Source organism: Hyperolius riggenbachi, chromosome 1 (genome assembly GCF_040937935.1).
Source record: "Hyperolius riggenbachi isolate aHypRig1 chromosome 1, aHypRig1.pri, whole genome shotgun sequence".
NCBI classification, from domain to species: Eukaryota; Metazoa; Chordata; class Amphibia; order Anura; family Hyperoliidae; genus Hyperolius; species Hyperolius riggenbachi.
Window position 1 is genome coordinate 446,556,453 of NC_090646.1, and position 25,168 is coordinate 446,581,620.

A 25,168-nucleotide genomic window follows, 5' to 3' on the forward strand; every position below is an offset into this window, starting at 1 on the left:
GTGCTTTAAAGAGGAACTCCAGTGAAAATAATGTAATAAAAAAAGTGCTTCATTTTTACAATAATTATGTATAAATTATTTAGTCAGTGTTTGCCTATTGTAAAATCTTTTAAATCCCTGATTTACATTCTGACATTTATTACATGGTGACATTTTTACTGTTGGCATTTGATGTAGCTGCTGCATGCTTTTCTTGGCAGTTGGAAACAGCTGTAAACAGCTATTTCCCACAATGTAACAAGGTTCACAGACAGGAAACTGCCAGGAGTACCACAGTCCTCAGAGTTTCTTGTGGGAGGAGTTTCACCACAATATCAGTCATACAGTGCCCCCTGATAGTCTGTTTGTGAAAAGGAATAGATTTCTCATGTAAAAGGGGGTATCAGCTACTGGATTGGGATAAAGTTCAACTTTTGGTCTGAGTTTCTCTTTAAGGTAATGCCATGATTATTTGCAGGCTAAAGTTAAAGCAAACGTGAATTGAAAATAAACTTATGAGATATTTGTAGGTGTAGTAGTAATGATAAATATAACTTTCCTAGAGTCTCATGCCTTTATTTTTAATGTCTGAAATGTACATAGAAGTAAGGTCAGTATGATGTAAAATCTGGTTAATTCATCTGTAACAAAAGAGAAGTAATTACCTTTAGAACTTTTCAGCACTGTCCAGTTTTCATCACTGTTTGTGCTAGTTAGTGTGAAGCTTACTTCAAGTGTTGAGGTTAGAGTGAGAATTGATGTTGACATAATGTTGTACATTTTAAAAGGAGGACTTGCTGAGGGCTTCAAACATGAATTTTCATAGGAGGCCATATCCACATGAATTGCATCCTCAAAATGTGTGCCCTTTTCCATTCACAAACACCATACTGTGAATAATTTTTATTTATTTAGGTATTTATTTTTGCTTTAAGATTGATTGTTAATTCAGTTAATTGTAGCCATTCCATGTTCTCCTCCCTTAATTGTGTTTATGTATGGTGCCTATATGCAGCTCCTCCCTTCCTTATCAGTCACAGATTATCCCTTGCCCATCCCATCACAGCTATCGATCCATAACTCCATTAGCGCTAAACAGTATGGAGAAGTAGTAGCTCTAATGTACACTATCCCACTGTACACTTCCCCTACTTATTTCCACAGTTCCTTGATGTAGCAATGTAAATGGCTTGCCAGCTGTCATAGTTAATAAATGTCCCTCTTTTGGAGCCATGTCCTCTGGTTCTTCTTTCCTCATCTAATAGCTCTCTTTTTTTGGCAATATATACAGATTTGTCTCAATAAATGTATTTACTGTACCCACTTTAAAAGTTACTACACTTCATGTACAATCTCTAATTTATCACCTTACTTTTCTTTAGATGCTAATGTAAAGGTCCTGTTGTTGACTTAAAAAATGAATGTGTCTTTGGCTTGTTGAATTTGATAAATACATTTTACATTTTCCGTGCCTCACTGGAAGTGTGATAAAGGTATGATGATGTGGTGGAGGTGTGTCTGTTGCTCATGTAACTGTAATGGATAGCAGAGATGCCGCCGTGGAGACAAGCGGCATGGCGGCTATCTCCGTGTACCAGCCAGCGGCTTCGGCCGCGCAGTTACCTGCTGGTGCTCTGCCTGGTCCTTCTATTGCACATAGATTGAGGGCTACACGCGCACGCGCCAGGCGACAGGACCTTTATGCGAATAGAAGGGGAGTCAGCTGATCTGCCAGGTCAGCTGACTCCAAACACTATCTTGGATTGGCTGAGTGACTGGGGCGGCGTTGCGGAGCTGCTATGTATATATAGTGGTAGTCTGTCAGTTGTTCCATGTCTGCTGTTGCGAATGCTAACGTGTGAGCGCTCAGACCTAGTCAGATCCCAAAGTGTGCTAGAACCAGACGAAGCTGGGGATCCACACTTAGCCATATTCTGTTGATAGCTTAAAGTACTAATTCATTGTATTATCTGTTATGACCCTCTGCTTCCGTTGACTATTCTCCTGCTTACTGACTCTGTACCTCTGCTCATCTGATTCATGTTGCCGACCCTGCCTGAACCTAACACTGAATCAGTCTTCTGTCTTTGTACCTTATCTGTCCGTAGGTTGCCTACTCTGCTTGTCTGACCTTTCTTGCCTCACCAGTGGGCCTAGTCACTGGCGAGGGATCTGTGGCTTTGCACCTGCTCCTCAGGTGAAGCTCAACTGCAGCACTGTCTGTAAACACCTGCTCCTCAAGTGTCCCTTGGCTGCAGTGTAGTCTTAATCACCTGCTCCTCAGGTGAATATCCTTTACAGCACTGTCTGTAACACCTGCTCCTCAGGTGTCCGCTGGCTGCAGTATAGTCTTAATCACCCGTTCCTCAGGTGATCATTCTCTGTAGCTCAGTTGGTGATACCTGCTCCACAGGTGTCCACTGACTACAGTACAGCCTGACTCGCCTGCTCCTCAGGTGATCAGAGGCTGCAGTATTGTCTGAATCACCCGCTCCTCGGGAGACTTCATATTCCTCATTACTGTTGCACCAAACACTATCTCACATTGGTAGTCCTGTGTCTGGCTATACTAGCATTATTGGTGATTCTGCAGATCACCACATAATCAGGTATAGCATCTGTATTATTAGTGATACTGCAGATCACCAATAATCAGAAAATCTGTTTAGCTGACACCAATCGTTACAGTAGGGCTGCACTAAAAAACTGTTCCTCTTTCTTGTCTCAGAAGGCTGAGAGACATGCAGTTAAATAGGGCCGTCCTCTCTGACTACAATACAGACTGTTTAAGGCTCACACAGAAATGGTCTGTGATTATTCCTGTTGTGTTTTTCTGTGTGTCCAGGGTCTTCTTATTCTGAAAATCAGCTTTTATCAGTGGTGTATCCAAGGACCTATGGGCTAGAGGCCTGCGCGGGTCAACTTTTTCATACTCACACCCAGCCCACGACCCGCTTTCTGGTGAATTTGATACCCCCGACCCGCACCCGCAGAACTGCTACCCGCACCCGACCCGCGACCCGCTTTCTGGTGAATTTGATACCCGGCCGCAACCCGCACCCGCAGAACCGCTACCCGCACCCGACCCGCAGGCCCGCTACCCGATCCGCTTCCCGCAACCCGTTTTTTTTACATTTTCTTCTAAAGTGCACATTTAAAGTAACATTGGGGAGCTGTAAAGTTAATACAACCTATTTTTATACACAAAAAAAAGCTAAAGAAGGTTTACATGCTTGTTTTCACTACCCGCAACCCTACCCGCAACTCGCTACCCACACCCGACCCGCACCCGCATCTTAAATCAATTCGGGTTCCCAAACCCGACCCGCATTTCGGGTTACCCGCGGGTACTCGACCCGCTGCGGGCCTCTACTATGGGCCACAGTGCGGGAATAAACACATATAGAGGTGATCATCACCAGCTTAACACAGATTAGCAGTAAACATAGCTGTTAAAGGATGGCCCATCTGGGCTAGGGGCCCTAGGGCAGTCCCAAGCTCTGCATCCTTTATTGCTACACCACTGGCTTTCATTGATGCATATTCACTTTCAGCCTAGAGAAAAGAGACAGGTGGAGCAAGCATCTGAACAAAGCTCTGTAACGATAGGTGTCAGCACGCAGAGAGAATCTGATTATTGATGATCTGCAGTATCACCAAGAATACAGATATATACCTGATTATTGATGATCTGCAGAATCACCGATAATACCGATATATTGCTAACCTCTGGACACCTGAAGCGTGTGAGTGTTTGGTGTAACAGTAGAAATTGGACCACCGGGGTAGCAGGTGGTCCAATAAGTAGAGACAGACTCTACTGCAGTCAAGGACTCCAGGAGAAGGAGACCTTGACTGGTCAGCAGCAGTGCCCCTTCTGAGAAGCAGGGGGCTCCTGCAGGGAAGCTGAGCACCCAAGGGGTGGGTGACAGCCAGAAAGGTCGGGCAGGCTGGGTCGGCAACACACTGACAGATAAAGTACAAAAACAGTAAGCTGATTCGGTATCCAAGGCAAGCAGGGTTTGACAACGGAATATCAGAAGTGCAAGGTACTGAATCAGAGGAGTGGTCAGGAAAGCAATATGTCATAACAGATATCAAGCAATGCCTAGTCTGGGTGTGAGGTCCATGGTCTCTACACCCTGGAACTAGTCTGAAGTATAACAGAATGATAACACAAGTTTCCTAGTCTGGATGTGAGGTCCTTGGTCTCTACACCCTGGAACTGGTCTAAGGAATAACACAGATGATACACAGTATTCCTAGTCTGGGGTGTGAGGTCCTTGGTCTCTACACCCTGGAATTGGTCTAATGAATAACACAGATCATACACAGTATTCCTAGTCTGGGGTGTGAGGTCATTGGTCTCTACACCCTGGAACTGGTCTAAGGAATAACACAGATGATACACAGTATTCCTAGTCTGGGGTGTGAGGTCCTTGGTCTCTACACCCTGGAACTGGTCTAATGAATAACACAGATGATACACAGTATTCCTAGTCTGGGTAGTGAGGTCCTTAGTCTCTACACCCTGGAACTGGTCTAATGAATAACACAGTAAACTGGGTAAGTGTGGATTCCCAGGTCCTCCTGGTTCCACCACACTGAAAGATCTGACTAGGTCTGAGTGCTAACACATAGGTATTCGCAACGCCAGACAACCAGCAACTGAACAGCAAGAGATATATATAGTGGAGCGCTCTCCAGCGCGAGCCAGCTCCCATCAACCAATCAACAACTGAGCTGGGATCAGCTGACCGCCTCGATCAGCTGAGCCTTCGCCTATTGGTATAAAGAGCTTGTCTTGCGGCGCGCGCGCGTAGCTCTCCATCTGTGTGCACTACTGGGTCCAGCCAAACCAGACGCATGCTGCTGCGGGGAAACCGCCGCCTCACTGTCAGAAGGCGCGTCGGTTTCTCCGCAATCCGTCACAGTACACCCCCCCCGAGGAGTGGACTCCAGACACTTTCTACCAGGCTTCCCAGGATGTAAGTCATGGAACTCTTTCTTTAATTCTTTCAATTCTTCAGCATGCATGCGGCAATCTGGCACCCAAGATCTCTCCTCTATGCCATATCTCTTCCAGTGGACCAGATACTGCACAGAATTCTGCACCAGGCAAGAATCCAGAATCTTTTCAATCTCATACTCTGGTTGGTCATCCACCAGCACAGGGGGGGGGGGGGGAGGGGGGAGGAGTCCACCTGTACTGCTGGCTTCAACAGGGACACATGGAATGATCTCACACCTTTCATGCTGGGTGGGAGACCAATGGCATACGTGACTTTATTGATTTTCTTGGCCACTGGAAAAGGTCCTATAAACTTAGGACCCAGCTTGGGTGACAATTGCTTTAAGGCCAAGTGACAAGTGGAGACCCACACCAAATCTCTCGGGGAGAATCTCCACTCTACTGACCGATGTTTATCGGCCTGCTTCTTCTGGGTTTGGAAAGCTTTCCCTAGGTTCCTCTTAGCCATCCCCCAAATTTCTTTCAGAGCCCTTTGCCAGTCCTCCAGAGCTGGGAAAGGAGTAGACGCGACCAGCAAAGGAGTAAACTTAGGTGACCTCCCTGACACCACCTGCATACCTCCCAACTTTTTGAGATGAGAAAAAAGGACACTTAAGCCACGCTCATGCTACAACCCTGACCACGCCCCACCACAACCCTAGTCACGCATACCATAAAGATTTCATAAGAAAAATATGTTGTTGTATAATTCAAACCACACTGGTCCTTTAAATTGATATATTACAAATTTTAAAATGTTAATATGAAGGAAAATGAACCAGGATAGAAAGGATGGGAATAAAGTTTAGAGTCAATCAAACATGTTTTTAGTAGAGAAATATATATATTTACATAGAAAGAGGGACAAAGTCCTGAAAGAGGGACAAATGAGGAGGAAAGAGGGACAGAGGGACAGGGCTCCCAAAGAGGGACTGTCCCTCCGAAAGAGGGACAGTTGGGAGCTATGCCACCTGGAATGGAGAGAACCCAGAAGAAGAGCTCTTCAGGTTGTTGTGCGCAAACTCTGTGAATGGCAAAAACTTTAATCAATCAGTTTGCGCATCAGCAACATAACACCTGAGGAATTGTTCCAGCGATTGGTTAACTCTCTCGGTCTGACTGTTGGTCTGTGTGTGATAGCCTGATGAGAATGCGAGTTCCATGTCCAATTGATGGAAAAAGGCCCTCCAAAATTTTGAAACAAATTGGACTCCCCGATCTGACACTACATTTTCCGGAATGCCATGCAGCCGGAAGATGTGCAGGATGAAGAGATCAGCCAATTCCTGGGCCGAGTTGAGTCCTTTCAGAGGGACAAAGTGTGCCATCTTACTGAAACGGTCCACTACCACCCAAATGACTGACTTGCCTTCTGACCGAGGGAGTTCACCCACAAAATCCATGGAAATATGAGTCCAGAGTTCATTGGGAGCTGGCACGGACTGTAAAGTGCCAACGGGGGCCTGACGAGAGGGTTTGCTCCTTGCACATACAGCACACTCTCTTACAAATTCCTTGCAATCTGTAACCAAAGTAGGCCACCAGGCACATCTACCTACTAGATCCTGGGTTCTGGTGGCTCCAGGATGACCAGCATTCTTGTGAGAATGAAAGAATTGCAGGATTTGTAAGCGGAAAGGCAGTGGCACAATCATGACTCCCTCAGGTTTTCCCTCTGGAACATCCTGTTGGTAGGGACTCAACGTGGCTATCCAATCTGTCCATGTCTCAGTGGCTGCCAGAACTACCTTTGGGGGTAGGATGGTTTCAGGGGCTGCAGGCTGCACTGACTCGGGCTCAAAACACCTGGAAAGAGCATCGGCTTTAACATTCTTGCTTCCGGGAGTATACGTGATTACAAATCTGAATCTGGCAAAAAACAGGGACCATCGGGCCTGGCGAGGACTAAGTCTCTTAGCCCCCTCAAAATACTCCAAATTCTTGTGATCTGTATAAACTGTGATATGTTCTGCACCCTCTAACCAGTGTCGCCATTCCTCAAACGCTAATTTGTGGGCCAGGAGCTCCCGATTGCCAATGTCATAGTTTTTCTCAGCAGGTGAAAATCTGCGAGAAAAGTAGGCACATGGGTGCAACTTGCCTTGCAAACCTGATCTCTGAGACAACACAGCTCCCACCCCCACCTCTGAGGCATCAACCTCTACAATGAAGGGAAAGGCGACATCAACATGCCTCAGTATTGGGGCAGAACAAAACAGTTTCTTTAAAGTCGAAAAGGCCGCATGAGCTTCTGGTGACCAGTGATGAGTGTCAGCCCCTTTCCTGGTGAGACTGGTGAGAGGGGAAATGATGGTGGAGTACCCCTTAATGAACCTTCTGTAGTAATTAGCAAACCCCAGGAATCTCTGAAGTGCCTTCAGCCCCACAGGCTGAGGCCACTCCAGAACAGCGGAAACTTTCCCTGGGTCCATCAAGAGACCAGAAGTGGAGATAATGTACCCCAAGAAGACTACTGATTCTACCTCGAAGAGGCATTTCTCCAGTTTGGCATAAAGTCGATTCTGTCTTAACTTTTTCAACACCCATCTGACATGCTGGCGATGTTCCGAGAGAATGGACGAAAAGATCAGTATATCGTCCAAGTAAACCAGAACAAACTTTCCCAACACCTCCCTGAACACCTCATTGATTAACTCCTGGAAGACGGCCGGTGCTTTGCACAACCCGAAGGGCATCACCAAGTACTCGTAATGCCCGTCGGGCGTGTTGAAGGCCGTCTTCCATTCGTCACCATCTCTGATACGGACTAGATTGTATGCACCCCTGAGATCTAACTTGGAAAAAATCTTGGCATTGGTCACCTGCGTGAAAAAATCGTCAATCGAAGGCAAAAGGTTGCGTTTTTTCACTGTGATCTTATTCAGGCCTCGATAATCAATACAAGGGTGGAGGCCTCCGTCTTTCTTCTTTACAAAAAAGAAACCCGCCCCTGCTGGTGAACGAGAGGGACGGATGAACCCTTTCGCCAAGTTTTCCCTGATGTATTCCTGCATAGCTAGTTTCTCTGGCCCAGATAGGTTATAAAGATGACCCCTGGGCGGCATACAACCAGATCTCAGATCAATGGGACAATCGAAGGTACGGTGGAGTGGGAAGCTTGTCCGCTGATTTAGGACAGAAGACGTCTGCAAATTCTGCGCATTGTTTTGGTACACCTTCAACCTTTTTGGTACACCTTCAACCTGAATGTTGGTATTACCCATGGTTACTTTCGCTAAACAATGATGATAACAATGGGATGACCAGCTCGTTAGCTGACCTGAAACCCAGTCGATCTGAGGCGAGTGAATTTGTAACCAGGGCATGCCAAGACAGATGGTAATGGTTGCCATATGCAGAACCAGAAATTGCAGACTTTCCCCATGTAAAACCTCCACTGTGAGTTGCAAATTAGGAGTACGAGATAAAGGGTGCCTACTCTGCAGAGGAGAGTCATCCACAGCAGTGACCCAGATCGGTTGATCCAAAGGGAGCATGGGTATTCCCAATTTTTTAGCAAAATCGTAATCAATAAAATTAGCCGCTGAACCGGAATCAATGAAAGCTTCAGTGGAAACAGTCTGACCCTCCCATGTGACAGAACAGGGGAGTAGCAGACGATTGTCATGTAGAGGTAAAGACTGCACACCTAGGGTATTACCTCTGACTACTCCTAGGCGGCAGCGTTTCCCGACTTCTTGGGACAATTCTGCACTCTATGACCCTCCTCTGCACAGTACAAACAGAGCTGCTCTCCGTTTTCCTGCGCTTCCGCTCTGCCTGCGTTAATTTGGACTGACCAATTTGCATTGGCTCAGGTGGCGGAGAGGCCGGTGGAGAAGTGGTATAGGAGACATATCTGACTCGGTCCCTACCACGGGTTTGTCTTTGATATCGTAACCTACGATCAACCCGTACTGCCAAAGAGATTGCTTCCTCAATGGTTTTAGGTTCAGGATATCCCAACATCAAACCAGAGACTGCGTCTGATAACCCCGATAGGAAACAATCTAGCAATGCAAAAGCCCCCCACCTGGCCGATACCGACCACTTCCTGAACTCCGCTGCATAAACCTCCACAGGATCCTTGCCCTGGTGCAAGGTTTTCAACTTCCGCTCTGCGGTAGAGGAAATGTCTGGATCATCATAGAATATGGCCGTGGATTTAAAAAACTCCTCAACTGACCTGAGTGCTTCATGCCCTGACTCTAAGTTATACGCCCAGGTTTGAGCATCTCCAGAGAGTAACGTTTTAATAAAGACAATTCTCTGTGCCTCTGTTCCTGACAGGGTAGGCCTCAGTTCAAAATATGACATCACACGATTCTTGAAATTCTGAACGTCAGATCTATGGCCAGAAAACTTTTCTGGTACAGACATTCTCAAGTCTGTAACCGGAGGGGATCGCACTGAATTTACAGTCGTCTGAAGGACCTGTAGTGACCCAGATATAGCAGAGATCTGGGCCTGCTGACCGTCCATCACTCTGATGAGATTTTCCACCGAGGTGGTGAGTGTGTCCAGACGACTGCTAAGTGCGTCCATATTGGTTGGGTCTGGCGTTCTGTAACGATAGGTGTCAGCACGCAGAGAGAATCTGATTATTGGTGATCTGCAGTATCACCAAGAATACAGATATATACCTGATAATTGATAATCTGCAGAATCAACGATAACACAGATATATTGCTAACCTCTGGACTCCTGAATCATGTGAGTGTTTGGTGTAACAGTAGAAATTGGACCACCGGGGTAGCAGGTGGTCCAATAAGTAGAGACAGACTCTACTGCAGTCAAGGACTCCAGGAGAAGGAGACCTTGACTGGTTAGCAGCAGTGCCCCTTCTGAGAAGCAGGGGGCCCCTGCAGGGAAGCTGAGCACCCAAGGGGTGGGTGACAGCCAGAAAGGTCGGGCAGGCCGAGTCGGCAACACACTGACAGATAAAGTACAAAAACAGTAAGCTGATTCGGTATCCAAGGCTGCCAGCTCCTATATAAAATAGGTAACCAACTATGGAGAATACTAACTCAGTGAAGCGTTAGTTCTCCTCAGATCGGTCAGATGGGTTCTTAACCAGTCATACCAACAATATATATTTTTAGTATCACATATATCCCCAATGAAATAATGAGTCTCAGACCAAGATCACTTTTTATCTTAAAATAAATGTATTCTTGTAATAATAAACATAGAATATACAAAGATCACATAGAACAGGGTTATTATAAAAAAGGCAATAGTAAAAATATCTAGCAACATTTCTCAGCCATCAGGAGTACATAAATTAAAAAGAGTTACGTACCACCTCCCTTACAGCATATCTCGGCAATGTCTTATCTGAACAGAGCCTTGACCTATATTTATAGGGGACATCGTACCTAAACCAAGTTTCACTCACGTGAGTTCCACAGTCGTCACAAGAGACAGACATGTGAGGGGGAGTTGGCCTTGGATGGGGCCAACTTGAAATTTACGACTCCAGGGTTTATGCACAGTTGAATGGGTCACTTAAAGTTCATTCTTAGTAGGTGAGAGTTGAATTCACAGAGTTCACCTAGAGTTTGAGCTTACTGGGTGAAGGTTCACCAACAGTTTAGCTTACTAGGTGAGAGGGTATCTATAGTTCATAAGCAGTTCATACGGTTATTATAATTCACAGCACACCAGATATAATAGGATTATTAAACACACACTGCACATGATATAATAATGCAAACAGTTACATTAGTCATATACCATAAGATATGCATATATGTTTTTCTAATTATAGTGCTTACACTATTTCAGTTTACCTAATGACAACCTGATAATAAAGATTAAATATGTTTGACACCCCGCCTTCAGGGAGTCATTGGGTCATCTTATATATCACTCCTCAGTAGTATATACATTGGTATGGTCATTTTGTTCAGTCTCTTCGAACTGTTCAAACCATACACTGTTAAGCATGTTGGCATAAAAGTCAATACTTATCGGAGTGATAGGTGAGATAAGAAGACGATCGATCTCCTCTTCTTCTTCAAACGATAATCCGTCACTCAGGTTGAAACAAGGATCATTATTTGCAACAGTAATGGGTAGTGTTGGAGTAGGTATAATCCCTTGGGTTTCTTCTTGGGATGCATTGGAAATGTTTCTTGCTTGACGGATAGTAACCAGGTTGAACTGTCTCATCCTGTAGTCTCCCTGGTCATTGGTCAGTTCTATCATTTCCACAGTATTATCTCCAGGTGTGGACGAAAGTTCTTGTAGCATGTTATAAGTTGTAGGATCAGGCTGTCTTGGTTCTCCAAATGAAAGTACGGAAACAGCTGGGAATATTGGCTCATACCACTCATATGGTTTGCATTGCATCCAGTGTTCCTTGATGTATTGTTCATATGGATTTCCACTCCTTTGGGCATAACATGAACTTGCAGTAGGAGCAGGAAGGCAAGGATTATCCCAGAGCATGGTTCCACAGTGATTGTGTTTAATTCCAAAACGGTATAAGGCAACTTCATTAGGTTTTCCTAGAAGTGCATCCACCTTCCAATCAACTGCAATCTTGAGTGTCCAGTACTGCATTTTCTGTAAGACTGGTTCGAGTCCTGCATTGCAAGAGATCCAGTTGTTAAAAGCATCAGGCACAAATTCATCCCAGCCTTCCATAGTATTGCAGGGCTTAAGGGTGTATGTTGCCATTATTTTCTGAAGAGAATAACCACGCATATAATTATTATGATTAGCAATATTGGAGTCCCAATTGAAAATAATCCTCGCAGAAATGTTCCTATTCCTGAAACACCGTCTGTAACTGCAGTACCAATACTTGTAGCAAGTGTCAAAAGTCCATTAGCTAAAGGTTGTAGTACTTCAGGTAGGGCAGTAGTCTCACGGATCAATCTTTCTACTTGGGCCAACTGAGCTCCTGTGAGTGAGGTTAGTCTTCTTAAATTAATGCTCTCTAGCACAGCTGCTTCTGTTAGATTGCTCAGAAGAATCTGGTTTCTCTGTAAATTTGCTAGCAGAGTATAGATCGGCTTTATATCTTTGTGGAGGACATGGGGTACAAATTGGCTCAAGTCCAACATTATTTCTTCTTCTCTAGAAATAGGCAAAAGGTGAATTTTATCACAAACTGAATTAAAGGAACTGTTAACTAGATATGTGACACCTGCTTCTAATCCACAGGCTGCCTCCCCAATTAAGACTAAGTAAGTTCCATTGTATAATCTATGTTGCATTTCTGCAATGTTTTGTGTTGGAATGATTTGTGTTCCGCAAGTTTCATCCTTGAGGCACGAATGGCTAATTAATGTAGCTTTCATACAACTCAGTGTGTCTGTAGAAGTACATTCTCCCGTGAGAATCCATTCTGGCTCAAGGTCCTTTAGACAGACGTGGCTGGCATCAACTTGTAGTTGAAACTTAACTCTTTCCTTGAGGTTGTAGAGTGGGGGTGTAATTATTTCCCAGCAATGTTCATAAAATATATTCGGAACTGGAATAACAATGTCCATATCAATTATACATGTATATGCAAGACCAGCGGAGAACCTATCTCCCATTGTTTTTACTAGTTTCACTTGCCTTATGTAAGTCTTAGAATGTTGTCTCATATAAGCTTGTTTTAATGTATTGGATGACAGTTCAGAAATCCATGTATCTTGCTCAATTAATTGCCAAGGTATTCTACCATTAATAACATCATTAAGCATTAATTGAAATTTATCCCATAAAATAAGAGTTTGAAGTTCCTCTTCTATGTCTTGCCTGACAGTTATTAACTCTTTCAGTGTTACTTCTAGCGCTTTCCTGTTAGTTAGGATTGCATCAGCTAGCTGTATATCATTTTTATCTGCTAGTGAAAAAAGAGAGATCATTGCTTGGTGCAGGGATGTTTGTTCTTGTATATATTTGGCAGCTAATTCAGACGAAGGAAGACCTTTACCCCCGGATGAAACCATATCCAGCAGTGGTTTCAAAAGAACTGGTTTTCTTGTAGTCTGAATTGGAGTAGGCAATGTAGGTAGAACGTCATTATCAACAATCTTTAAATGTAACAAAGTCTGTTGCAAGAGGTTATTCATAAGTGACTTTACCTTTTCTCCTTGTTTGATTGTAAAAGTCCCATTAAAATTATGTTTACAAACTGTTGATAATGGAAGTACAGTAGCACTAGAATAGTCTCTATATAAGGTACCTGTGCATATGCCACCTTCTTGTGGGAACCATTGTCTTCTTCTACACGCATTGGGTTGATTTAACCATTGGCTTTCAGTTGCACCAATCGAATTCATTTTGCAGAGCTGAGTTATATTATCACAAGGTTCCAGACAAGTCATAGTCTTGGGCCATTTAATAGAGGTTCTGACCGTATTAAATCGAAGAGCCTCAGTGGTAAAGTTGTCGCATATAGCATAAGGGAGTATAGGACTTAGGTGTTGCATGAGATATGGATATCTACAGTATAATTCAATCCATGGTAGTTCTGCAGAGTTAGTCTTGTGCAGAGTCTTATTAAGTAGTAGAACAGCAGCAGAACCATTAGGTGGAAGTATAGGGCAGGATAAATCTAGTTGGCAGGCATCAAAAAGGACCAAAGGCACAAAAGAGTCTGTAATTTTGGGCCACACATTATGTTGTTGCCATGGAAATAAACCAGGGGTACCATCTCTCCAATTTTTCGCACAAATTTGGATTGGCAAGTCCTCTCTCTCCTAAATCAAATGGTTTATCCTGTTTGGAAAGGTAAAGTGTCCCATATTCTTTATCACACCATGACATGAAATAGTCCTCTTTATTCCATGATGTCCGAGTTCTGTCTATAGCTGTACGTTTCAAGTTCTCAAGTATTTGCAACACACTTGGTAAAATGCTGATTTTATTTTCACTGGAAGCAGGAAAAAGTGCCTCTGTGTTGAATCGCAGCGTCATTTTTTGTACTATCTCCTCCGGAGTTGAGTGCAGAGGTTTAGCTACTCTGTCATAAATCACAGCAGGACTTTTCACAAAAGCGAGATTTCTTGTAGAGCGCAGTTTCCTGTGTAAGATACCTTGTGATTTTGGATTGTCAGCTGTACTTATTTTGTATTCTCCATGTATTGGCGAGAAGACATGTATTCCAAAAATTATAATCAGTCCAAACCATAGCCACAGCCAGTATATTAGTAGCTTCAAAAAGTACTTGTCAAGAGGGTTGGTTAACCAGAGAACTCTTCGTAAGAATGATTTCTTACCAGTATTATGCATGTTAGTCTCTGGCAGCTCAATAGTACATGTACGTAAAGAGGCTGAAGCAAAAATCTCTGAATTATCACCTGGAAAGTCCTTGTTCAGTTGGGTAGAAGTGTTCACATCTGTAGTAAAGATAACATCCAGGAGTTTGCTATGAGGCAAATGGCTTGACATGTTCAAAAAATACAGTTCTTCTTTTTCCAGAAGAGTCTGTCACAATAACAGCCTTGTTTTCAATGTGCTCAATCACAGAAAAAGGTCCAGTCCAGGCTGGCTCAAGTGCTGTCTTGTGTAAATTTTTTACAAGTACAGATGATCCGACTGGAGGTAAAAGGTCACTTTTAGCAAGACCTAAAGTAAAAGAGAGGTGGTTATGTACATCCTGATGGCTGAGATATTGCTCTAAAAAAAGACTATCAAAACTAGAAGTATCTTTTGTACTAGTTAGTCTAGTGTTAATGTATTGTATTGCTCTTGGCAGAAGGCTTAACCAATCAGAATTCTCTTCTAATTTCATTTTTTGTAAAGTCTTCTTGAGTTCAGCATTGAATCTTTCAATCATACCATTAGTTTCTGGTGCATTGGGAACAGAATGTTCAAGAGTAAATCCTAGTTTAGAGGATAATTCACGTAACATTTTGTTAGAGAATGCTGGACCATTATCAGTTACAAGTTTCTTAAAGGGTACTATGGACCATAGCTGTGAAAGTAATTCACTTGTCTTTTCTCCTGTTAATCTCTTTTGTGGAAATGCAAAAAGATATCTACTTTTAGAGTCCACAACTGTAAGAACATAGGAAAAGCCTCTAATAGGTTCTAAGGGCCCTATATGATCAGCATACAGTAGAGACAAATTATTTTTTCCAATTTCAAGTCTGCCGACATAACCTTTCTTCTTGTATTGGGTTGTGACTTTTTGGCAGGTTAAACATGATCGGACAGTTCTATTAACATCTTGTTTTATTCCGGGCCACCAGTAAGACAACAACATTTTGTTCATGGTTTGTACATTCAGATGTGGAGTATTAGAGGTATGGCATTTCAGCAGTATCTCATCTCTGTGGTCCGGTGGTGGACATGTCTTAATGCCTTCATCTGTACCCACTAGGAGATTTAGTGTATCTTTATCTTTAACATAATCAAAGTCTCTAGGGTAGCCTTTAACATGTTCACCTTTAATTACTTTTTCAAAATCTTGCATGGATGATCGTAGTGTCATTCTTCTAGTAATGCTTTGCACACCTTCATCAATGAAAGTATTTCCCTGTGAATGTATGCCCTCTGTACTGTGTCCTTTCACGTGCAGGAATGTCATGTTGTCTGTCATATGAGTGAATATCTTCCTCCAGATATCAATGTTCTTCACTTTAACACCTTTGCATGTTAGGAAATTATTATTCAGCCATGTGTCTTTATTATGTATACTTTCTATCACATAGTATGAGTCTGAGCATATTAGAATCTTCCCTTTGGTATGTGTGGCATCCATCACTGCCATTTCCATCGCTTTAAGCTCAGCATTTTGTGCAGTATTGTCACCCAAGGATTTTATTTCTTTGCTGTCCTCAACAAATTGTCCATGGAAAAATCTTCCCTTTATAAATCCTCCTGCTGCTTTATAAGCTGACTGTGTCCCTAAAGCGTGTCTTGCAGAACCATCTGTATAATAAATAACATCAAAACTGTCCACATTCACCTCCTCTGTGACACATAATGGTAGCTCAGAATAGTCTTCGTGCGTAGAGTATACAAAATGTAATTTTTCGTTATTCAGAGAATTCGCCCATTGCACCCATCTCACATGTAGAGCTTTAGCGCCACCTACTGATGCTTTAGTTGCTGCTTGTAATTCTGGAATTGATGAAAAAATAAAAATGTCTTTTCCTCCAGCTATATCTGTATATTTAGCCAGTGCATATTGTATGCATGCTAGTACTTGTTCTGTTCTTGCAAATTTCTTCTCAGCAGGCGTCATTTCTTTAGAAAACCATAAGATTGGTTGGGTCTCATGTCTGTTAGTTATTTTTCCCATGAAGAAATTATTATTTGTCATTATGTGTATTTCCATATCAGTATCATCTTTCCTTGATGCTAAAGCTTCTGGGCTTGTCAATGTTCGTTTCAACTCTGCTAATTTTCTATTGTGATCCTCTGTCCACTTCTCTTTTGTATATCCGCCTTTCAAAAGTTCATAAAAAGGTTGGATAAGGGAAGCAAAAACAGGTGTAGTTCTTCTAACAAAATTACATAATCCCAGCAGTGATTGCAGCTCTCTTTCAGTTTCAGGTTTAGCAATGTCCACAAGTTTCTGCTGAAAGTTTTTAGTCAATGTTTTCCCTTCTGCTTCAATATTGGCGTTAAAGGACTATTATAGGAACTTGGTCTTTTGTCAAGTATACCTTGTAGCACCTGTAGCTCAATATTTTGTTTAACAGCTGCATAAAGTCCCTTTTTAATTGGATATTGTTTTTGGGGTATCGGTTCTGTTTTGATGTGTTGTGGAACCTCTTCACATGTCAAGTCAAATCCACTGTGTTCAGCATATAACTGTAATGCATCATGCCTATCCAAGTTATCCAGTAAGACTGTAATGTCCCGACTGTGATTCTTCATCATGTCTTCAGAAAAATTAGATAGGAACAAGTCTCTAGAATTTTGAAATGTAGGTAAAAGACAAGCATCTTCAGGTTTCAGGATAAGATCATATTCTTCTTCAGATTCATCTTTTTCAAGTAACAAAACAGTGATTGTCCTTGCTAGTTTTATGCCTTTAAAAAATAGAGTTATTTTACCTTGCTTGTGCTTTTCATTAGTACCATGCATCGTAGTTAGCCAAACAAAGGTACCATCCGGTATCCATGATGAAAAGTGTCGTGTAAGTATAGTAACTTCAGTCCCTGTGTCAATAAGTGCTTTTTTCCACTCAAGCCCAGGTGCTGTCTGGAACTCCAGGTGGTGCTTTTTGTCCATTCTTGATGTGGGAAGGAGCAGTTGTAGTGTTCTCCTGAATTCTTTTATTAGACTTCTTGTCTTCAGGAGCTTGTGGCTTTTTATTCTTTATATTTTCTGTATTTCGCTGCTGTTGGGGTCGCTCTCCTGAGAATTGAGGCTTGCTGTGTCCTGGATTGTTCCTTTGCCAGTGGTCAGACGGTTGGTGGGCATCAAACCTTTCAGTCTGGTACCTTCTCGGTTGTCTGTTCCAGTTGCTTTGGAAATCATTAGGACTTCCTCGCCGATCATCACGCCATCTATTATTGAAGAAGGGATGAGCCTGACGAGGTGGATTTCTTCTCTGTTGCAGTTGATGTGATTGTGGTGGTTTCTGAGTTGTGAGTCTGGAGTTTTCCTTTATCTGTTTGTTCTTGTCCGGTTTAGGTTCTGGCACCAGCGGCATGCGGAATGATCTCCAGACGTTAGTCATTGCCAACTTCACATCCTCTGTAGTAAATCCATAGCCCAATCTCATAGTGAGAGCTCCTTTCACCCCACTGTCCTCAATTATTGAACATAAAAAGTCCAGAACTTGTGATGGTGTTGCAGTATTAGCCACAATGATATCCACAGCTGATAAGATTCCTGATGTCTTTAGTACTTCTTTAGCTTTAGTAGATAAGTCAACAACTCCACTTTGTCCGCTTGCCCGTTCTTGAATTGCAGCCGATACTCCAGCCCAACTTGAAAAAGTCTCATTGGGACCCAAAAGTCCTGGTGGTAACAACATTTGTGTGAGCATTGTAAAGTCAACAATATTCAAGTCTCTTGAAATTAAATCAAGCTGTCCTGAGTGCAAAGCTATTTTTTGTCCCAGTTCCTTTGGAGTTTTATTATGCAGTGGCCCCATCATTTTAAGACATACATCCAGTCTCGTTTTCAAATCACTCATTGCACCTCCTGTGTTCCATGAGCTTTGTACAGACTGTTGTGGGGTCAAGGCTGGCATAGATGGTGTCAATCTGCGTCTTAAGAGTGGTTGATTGACTGGCCGCAAAGGCGTAGGTAAAACATCAGCAGGTCTGTGTGTAAAGGCTTGCGTAGCAGGAGGTACATGTAGAAGTGGGGTTGAAGGATTAATCCTCATATTTGCAGTTAGCTTATTTTCCAGCAATCCACGAATAAAAGTATATACTGTTTGCATGGTAGAATGCTCAATTTCATCATATATAGGTATATGGACATGTTGTAACAATGAGATGTCTATATCTGAATATTTCTTTTTCAGAAGTACAGGTCCCATTAAAGCAGTGGGTGGCAGCAAGTCTGATATACTGCTTTCAAATATATCCTTAAGAACTTCTGCATCCACTTCACAAATGAAATCTATCCTGTTATGCTTTGGCAATGCAAGAAAAGCTAAGATTTCTTCTTCCTCAGAGTATTTTATGCGGAGTGGTATATATATTATTTCATTATTCACAGTTGTTTGTAAAAACCCTTGTAATCCAACAATATCTTCGATTTGGTCTAGTTCAGTATAGTGTGATCTAAGTTCTTCGTATAATCGTTGCAGCCCTCCTGTTTTTAGTGTAGGTGCTGCTTTTGACATAGTTGCTACTAGTGCTGTAAGATCTATTATATCTTCAGATGCAGTAGCCATGATTCTTTTTTATAGTTTGTGCACAAAAAACTGTATTTTTCTCTATTAATACAGAAAGAAGTTTTTTTATTGTACTCTAGTATTTCAGGGGATATAAATCACGTGGGCGCCAAAATTGCCAGCTCCTATATAAAATAGGTAACCAACTATGGAGAATACTAACTCAGTGAAGCGTTAGTTCTCCTCAGATCGGTCAGATGGGTTCTTAACCAGTCATACCAACAATATATATTTTTAGTATCACATATATCCCCAATGAAATAATGAGTCTCAGACCAAGATCACTTTTTATCTTAAAATAAATGTATTCTTGTAATAATAAACATAGAATATACAAAGATCACATAGAACAGGGTTATTATAAAAAAGGCAATAGTAAAAATATCTAGCAACATTTCTCAGCCATCAGGAGTACATAAATTAAAAAGAGTTACGTACCACCTCCCTTACAGCATATCTCGGCAATGTCTTATCTGAACAGAGCCTTGACCTATATTTATAGGGGACATCGTACCTAAACCAAGTTTCACTCACGTGAGTTCCACAGTCGTCACAAGAGACAGACATGTGAGGGGGAGTTGGCCTTGGATGGGGCCAACTTGAAATTTACGACTCCAGGGTTTATGCACAGTTGAATGGGTCACTTAAAGTTCATTCTTAGTAGGTGAGAGTTGAATTCACAGAGTTCACCTAGAGTTTGAGCTTACTGGGTGAAGGTTCACCAACAGTTTAGCTTACTAGGTGAGAGGGTATCTATAGTTCATAAGCAGTTCATACGGTTATTATAATTCACAGCACACCAGATATAATAGGATTATTAAACACACACTGCACATGATATAATAATGCAAACAGTTACATTAGTCATATACCATAAGATATGCATATATGTTTTTCTAATTATAGTGCTTACACTATTTCAGTTTACCTAATGACAACCTGATAATAAAGATTAAATATGTTTGACAAGGCAAGCAGGGTTTGGCAACGGAATATCAGAAGTGCAAGGTACCGAATCAGAGATCAGAGGAGTGGTCAGGAAAGCAATATGTCATAACAGATATCAAATAATGCCTAGTCTGGGTGTGAGGTCCGTGGTCTCTACACCCTGGAACTAGTCTGAAGTATAACAGAATGATAACACAAGTTCCCTAGTCTGGATGTGAGGTCCTTGGTCTCTACACCCTGGAACTGGTCTAAGGAATAACACAGATGATACACAGTATTCCTAGTCTGAGGTGTGAGGTCCTTGGTCTCTAAACCCTGGAACTGGTCTAATGAATAACACAGATGATACACAGTATTCCTAGTCTGGGGTGTGAGGTCCTTGGTCTCTACACCCTGGAACTGGTCTAATGAATAACACAGTAAACTGGCTAAGTGTGGATTCCCAGGTCCTCCTGGTTCCACCACACTGAAAGATCTGACTAGGTCTGAGTGCTAACACATAGGTATTCGCAACGCCAGACAACCAGCAACTGAACAGCAAGAGATATATATAGTGGAGCGCTCTCCAGCGCCAGCCAGCTCCCATCAACCAATCAACAACTGAGCTGGGATCAGCTGACCGCCTCGATCAGCTGACCCTTCTCCTATTGGTATAAATCAGGGGCAAACGCAGGATTTTTAAGGAACGGATTCCTGAAAGGTCCAGAAGCACTTATGTCCATGAGTGCTTCCGAATACAGGTGGCTCCATACTGCCCATGCACAAAAGTGCGCTGGCGTATTACGGAGCTGCCTATCTTTGGAAGTACTCAAGGACACTAGTGTTTCTGAGGGCTTCTGGAAGCAGCAAATTCGAACAGGGGACAGCGCTGGAACAACTCCCCGAGAGAGGAACGGGAGATAGACTTAGTTTGGACAATTCAGTGGAATATGTCACATGTCACATAGCGCAAGCGATACCCATATGATGCAGGGATATATGCATCTGCGGAAGATGGCGGCGCTATATAAATACTAAATAATAATATTTTGCCTCACCAGGATTGCACTTTTATTTAGCTTTCCTGTAAGACAAGAACACACAGTCAGCTCTAGGGGAAGAGGGAAACAAAGGTGAATGAGGGAGGGCTGGTGCACACCAAGAGGGCTTCTGAGCGTTTTTCAAATCAGCATTGAATTGAAAAGCGCTTGGCTAATGTTACCCTATGTGGGTGTTCCCACAGCAGCGTTGTGATTTTTTCAAAATCGCAGGTATACTGCATGTAGCATTTTTTTGAGTGATTCATTCAGAAATCGCTCTGAAAATCGCACTCACTAATTTCTAGCGATTGCTATTGTGATTTTGGCGTACACTAGCCCAGAGAGAAGAGGAGTGGAGAGAAATTGAGAATAGCCTGAGATGGAGCATTATCTGTATTGCAGTCCCACATCACACAGAGGCTACTTGCCTGTAATAGGACTCCTGTCCCTGCCAGTCTCTCACACAAGTCAGAAAGCAGCCCTCCTGGAGTCTAGGGACTGTCAAAAAATGTTCACCTTGTTTAACAAGATGCAGTCATTATGACATAGGGGAGAGACAGATTTTTGCTCACGGACCCTCCAGGCAAGCTCTGCATCATGCTGTGTAATATATACCAGCTTGCCTGCCCTTTAATTGCAGTTTTATCAGCTAGCCTAGTATTTTGCATTGCCTTACAACAAACCTGATCGCATTACCTGAATTGCGTTGCGGTGCATGTCTGCAGTGATCTGTGTCGGACCGGAAGTCATATAACTCTATGGCGACGCGTGTTAGTGTGAATACCCGCCACAGGCTTTACGCGTCGTGCATGCGCAGAAGCATATTTTTTTGCAATACACTTCCGCGCACGTCATCGCTTAGCCGGCAGGAAGTGAGTGTCACTTCCTGCTTGGCCAGATGCCACACAGGGAATACTGCATAGTGACGCGGTATTCCCTGAAGGCCTATTTTTGGCTGGGCGGTGAGGCTGCCACACCGCCAATATGTAGTGTGAAACCGGCCTAAATCAGGGGTTATATACATTTTTGCTAATTTGGACGTCTGAAACCTTGTGCATTGGGGAATTCTACAAGAATGAAAAGCTCTTCTGCTGCTTTGTCTGATCACAAAAACATACATTGTTAGTGGTCTGCCATTGAATTGCTGTATTCCACTATGTTTTGTCATATTTTGATTTAAAAAAATGAGGCAAGGCAAAGAGCAATCCACCTTGCACTTTTTAATGTTAGATACCTTTCCTGCTAACACTTTATTTACCTGTGGAAGTGCTTCTAATACCACTCCCAAGTTATTGATTAATGAAGCAGAAACATCAGTAGAAAAAAAAAGTAGGATTACACTTTGAAGAGACCTAGGTTGTCAGGTCACTCTTTGCTCACAATCAGCTTTCAGAGACTTTTGCACTAATGCTTATTATAGAACTGTGTTGGGGGAGGAGTAATAAGTGAATGGGTCACATCTTTTGTAATTAAAAGGTCATCGGCAGAGCTGATTTTCGCAAGAGCCGAGTGGGGGATAAAGGGTCTTCTCTGTGCATTGTACATGTGAGACGGCATGAACTGGGAGAGGGGAAATTTACCAGCTTCTCATACCTGTTGTCAGGAATTTCAACAGGATAGAGAGTAATGTACATACTGTATATATTATAAAGAATGTGCATATCCATTTTCTGAAAAGCAGGTTATGCATAGTAATCCTTATTGCAATCTATCAATTAATGTACATATCTATGAGAGTACAATTGGGATTAATGCATGTTGTATTGTGTTAAAGGGACACTTAAGTCAAACAAACAAAAAATGAGTTTTACTCACCTGGGGCTTCCAATAGCCCCCTGCAGCTGTCCGGTATCCTCGCCATCTCCCTGCGATCCTCCTGGCCCCGCCGGCAGCCACTTCCTGTTTCGGTGACAGGAGCTGACAGGCTGGGGACGCGAGTGATTCTTCGCGTTCCCAGACATATTAGCACCCTCTATGCTGCTATATGGTATATGATATATGCTATAGCAGCATAGATGGCGCTATTGTGGCCAGGAACGCGAAGAATCACTCGCGTCCCCAGCCTGTCAGCTCCTGTCACCGAAACAGGAAGTGGCTGCCGGCGGGGCCAGGAGGATCGCAGGGAGATGGCGAGGATACCGGACAGCTGCAGCGGGCTATTGGAAGCCCCAGGTGAGTAAAACTCATTAATTTTGTTTGACTTAAGTGTCCCTTTAAGCTTAGCTAAAACTTTACATAGGTCTCAGTTGTCCCTGTTTTGTAGGGTTGGTCCCTGCTGAGAACCAAATCTGCCTCTCCATATTTACTCCACATTTGTTCCTCTTTTTAGTCTGTTGTACAGACATTTGTGTAAAAAGGCACCCGGTATAAAGGGTGCCGGAGATAGCCGATAGTAGAATATCGGTAAAATTACAGTTATTCGACTACTTAATTCCAACAGTAAAATATCGGTAATCTTTACCAATATTTTACTATAACCTAACTGAACCCTACTCTCACACAGAACCCTTCCTCAACCGATGCCTGACCCTAAGATGGCCCGTGTCTGAGTAGTTTAAATCAGCCAGCCAGTAGAGGAGCTTATACAAAGTCAGAAACCAAGCTGTACTAATGAGATTGTGCTCAGGACTCTGAAAATGTTGTTGCCTGGAATCAGGCTTTGAAAATTATTATAAAACATTTCATCTGGTACAGGATGCTAATAACTGTAGATATAGGTAACTTAACGCTAGTTTTCATTCACACTTTAAAGCTCTGAATGGGAAAGCTCAGAACCATGTTGGAAAGGAAGATGTCTGAAATGAACTTAATACTGAGTCAATCAGGCAATCATTTGGCGAGGGGAAGTAATACAATGAATGATCCATTGAGAAGATTCAGGACAATCACAAAAAATAAGGACTTTAGAAATCTTGGGGAGCCAAGTCCTCCTGAAGACAGGTGGCTTCATACTGCACATGCGCGAGAGATGGTGGGTGCGCTGTATGGAGCAGCACGTCTTCGGGAGCACTTGCCTCCCTTCGGGGGCGGACACAGCAGTATTTGGCCAAATTGATCCTGCCCTGAAACGGGGACTAGGAGAGGAGAGGGAAGGCTCTCTAGCACCCAGAGACTTCCCTCTCCTTAGGTATGTATCTCGCCTTTTTTTTTAAACGGTTCCCATTGACTTTCAGCTCCAAACACCTTGGCTTTCATTGCCTGAAATAATCATTTGTGTTTGTGTGAAAAAATTTGTGAGTACAGGTAAAATTATGAATACAAGTGCCCCCAACATTGTTGGCCTTTCCCTGGGTGCATTGCATTGTTCTTGACTGACTGACTAGTGTGAGTACGGTCACCCTGATGCACTGCTGTAAGAACCAGTGTGCCGGATCACCTCAGCCAAGTACATTGTTCCCCTCCCTATCCTGCCTGCCGGAAGCTGCTCCTTTGTGCACTATACTGTTGTCCCTCCTCCCCCCTCCATAGCAACAGAATGCATACTGTAATGATTGGTGTCAGCACACAGAGAGAATCTGATTATTGATGATCTGCAGAATCATCAACAATACAGATGTATACCCGATTATGGATGATCTGCAGAATCACCAATAATACAAGTACGACTAACCTCTGGACACCTAATGAAGTGTAAGTGTTTGGTGCAACTGTAGGCTATCTCCCGTGGGGCAGGAGACACAGATAACTTCGACCAGAGACCACCTGAGGAGCAGGTGGCCCTCGGCTGTGCAGGGACTATCTCCTAAGAGAGGGGATAGAGATAATCTGGCAGCCAGTGATTCCCTGGTAAACTGGTAATCAGACTGTACTGCAGCCAGGGGATTCCTATGGGGTAGAGGCCACTGATTGCACTGCAGGAAGGACTCTCTGAGGAGCAAGAGTCCTTGCAGCTAACTGACACTTGGTGGAATAGTGTGACGGGTAGTACAGACAGACTGAACACTCGGAGGATGAGTGACAGCCAGGAGGGTCGGGCAGGCCAGGTCAGCAACACACGAGCAGATAAGGTACAAAGACAGAAGGCTGATTCGGTAACCGGGTACAGGCAAGGTTGGCAACTGGTAAGCAGATAGGCAGAGGTACCGAATCAGAAAGCAAGAGAGAGGTCGACAGAGCAAATGGTCATAACAGATATAAAGCACAATCCTAGTCTGGGGTGTGAGGTCCTTGGTCTCGACACCCAGGAACTAGTCTAAGGAATAACACAGTATCCTATGCTTGGATGTGAGGTCCTTGGTCTCAACACCCTGGAACTGGTCTAAAGTATAACACAGCAATGACACAGTAATCCTAAGCTTGGGTGTGAGGTCCTTGGTCTCAACACCCTGGAACTGGTCTAAAGTATAACACAGTAATAACAAGAGCGTAATCTGGCTAAGTGTGAATTCCCAGGTCCAC

General features: G+C 43.1%; 1 protein-coding gene and 1 long non-coding RNA gene across 6 annotated transcripts in view; one reads left to right on the top strand and one right to left on the bottom strand.

The window, feature by feature from the left end:
• The window catches only part of LOC137519998 (uncharacterized), an 81,870-nt gene that overhangs the window by 35,957 nt on the left and 20,745 nt on the right, over positions 1-25,168 (top strand). The window lies entirely within an intron of this gene.
• LOC137519946 (uncharacterized) overlaps positions 1-25,168 on the bottom strand; it is an 83,444-nt gene that overhangs the window by 34,394 nt on the left and 23,882 nt on the right. For 2 of the 4 annotated variants that reach the window (XM_068238698.1, XM_068238699.1), the window contains exon 1: positions 10,293-19,731. The exons of the other annotated variants lie outside the window; for them this stretch is intronic. In XM_068238698.1, the coding sequence (XP_068094799.1) occupies positions 14,361-16,277 (1,917 nt within the window). In that variant the 5' untranslated portion in view covers positions 16,278-19,731 and the 3' untranslated portion in view covers positions 10,293-14,360. Of the gene's footprint in view, positions 1-10,292; positions 19,732-25,168 lie in introns of those variants that run through there. 4 annotated transcript variants of the gene reach the window in all.